The 1,506-nt window shown below is 43.8% G+C and overlaps 1 protein-coding gene across 1 annotated transcript; it reads left to right on the top strand.

Annotated features, from left to right (window-relative positions):
• Positions 1-5: 5 nt before the first annotated feature.
• LOC121964681 (stonustoxin subunit alpha-like) lies at positions 6-1,479 on the top strand (the record flags this gene model as incomplete). Its single annotated transcript, XM_042514880.1, has 1 exon — positions 6-1,479. A coding segment is annotated over one exon (597 nt), but the record flags the coding sequence as incomplete, so codon positions are not given.
• Between the last annotated feature and the right edge of the window lie 27 nt (positions 1,480-1,506).

The following is a 1,506-nucleotide window of genomic DNA, read 5'->3' as shown; positions in this document are numbered from 1 at the left end:
AGCTCACAGTCGACACAAACACAGTGAACAACGAGCTCAAACTGTCCGAAAACAACAGAGAGGTGACACGTGTGTCAGAGGATCAGTCATATCCTGATCATCCAGACAGATTTGACTTCTGGCCTCAGCTGCTGTGTAGAACTGGTCTGACTGGTCGCTGTTACTGGGAGGTCGAGTGGAGAGGAAGAGTTGATATATCAGTGAGTTACAGACGAATCAGCAGGAGAGGAGACAGTGGAGACTGTTTGTTTGGACTGAACGATCAGTCCTGGAGTCTGATCTGCTCTGATGGTGGATACACTGTCTGTCACATTAAGAGAAAAACACCCATCACCTCCTCCTCCTCCTCCTCCTCCTCCTCCTCCTCTGTCTCTGGTAGAGTAGCAATGTATGTGGACTGTCCTGCTGGCTCTCTGTCCTTCTTCAGAGTCTCCTCTGACTCTCTGATCCACCTCCACACCTTCAGCACCACATTCACTGAACCTCTTTATCCTGGCTTTGGGTTCTGGTCTCCTGGTTCCTCAGTGTCTCTGTGTCCTCTGGAGGACAGACAGTCTCCTGTCAGTGATCACAGAGTTCAGTGTGTTGAGGATCACAGCTGATGGGAGGTCCCAGACTGTGTAGGATGTGAGTTTGACCTGAGGGAGGCGCTAGAGGACAGATGATGGACTCATGAAGGTCCTGAAGAAGCATCAGTGTGTAAACTCTCGTATAGACTTTGATCCTCTTCAGAAGAAAAACCCTAAAACCATCAGAGTTACTCAGCCTCTCCAGCACTCAGCCATTTTTGGGTATTTTCCTGAAGTAGCTTCTTATTGGCCTTCAACATCATTTGTGCTGTTTGAAATTCCTCCATAAGTGTAAATAGGAATAGTTTAGTAAGAATAATGAGTCAGTGTGATCTAGATGACTGAGTGAGATGACCCCGAAGTATCTGAGCGGCTGCCGTGATCATCGCTGTTTGAATTCTCCCAAAATGAAGGAGAGGAGCTTCAATGCTTCCTTTATAACACTGGACCGTCCTCTACCAAAGGAAAGGACAGAATCCGTCCCACAAGTCTTTGCAGCAGCAACATTTAAAGTGGCCGTTCTTTGGGAAATCAACTTTTTAACCCCATGAAGACCTCCACAGTCTGTATGAGCCCAAACGTCTTTCAGAGCACTGAACCGCTGTTTCCTGGTTTTGGTTCTCTTGGATTCTTTGCGTAATAATGCATTAAAACCTCAGCCCCTCGATGCACAATCAAGATATACACATCTGTTTTTTTCAGGACAACCTGGACTATCAGAATATTTATTTTGCAGTGATGTCACCTGAATGTTCAAATAGTTATGATACCATAAAGACAAAAGAAAAAACAAGACAGAAATTGATTTTAACAGATATTTAGTGATAAATGACACAAAAGTATTTAGTACAAGTTTTTTTGTTGCAGAAAACCTTTCTCCCAAGTGTTGTGAATCAGAAACTGAAAAAATAAACATTGTAATTATTATAGTTTTTTT

The sequence above is a fragment of the Plectropomus leopardus genome, unplaced genomic scaffold, assembly GCF_008729295.1.
Source record: "Plectropomus leopardus isolate mb unplaced genomic scaffold, YSFRI_Pleo_2.0 unplaced_scaffold16696, whole genome shotgun sequence".
Lineage (NCBI taxonomy): Eukaryota > Metazoa > Chordata > Actinopteri > Perciformes > Serranidae > Plectropomus > Plectropomus leopardus.
This window is presented reverse-complemented; position numbering and strand designations above follow the sequence as displayed.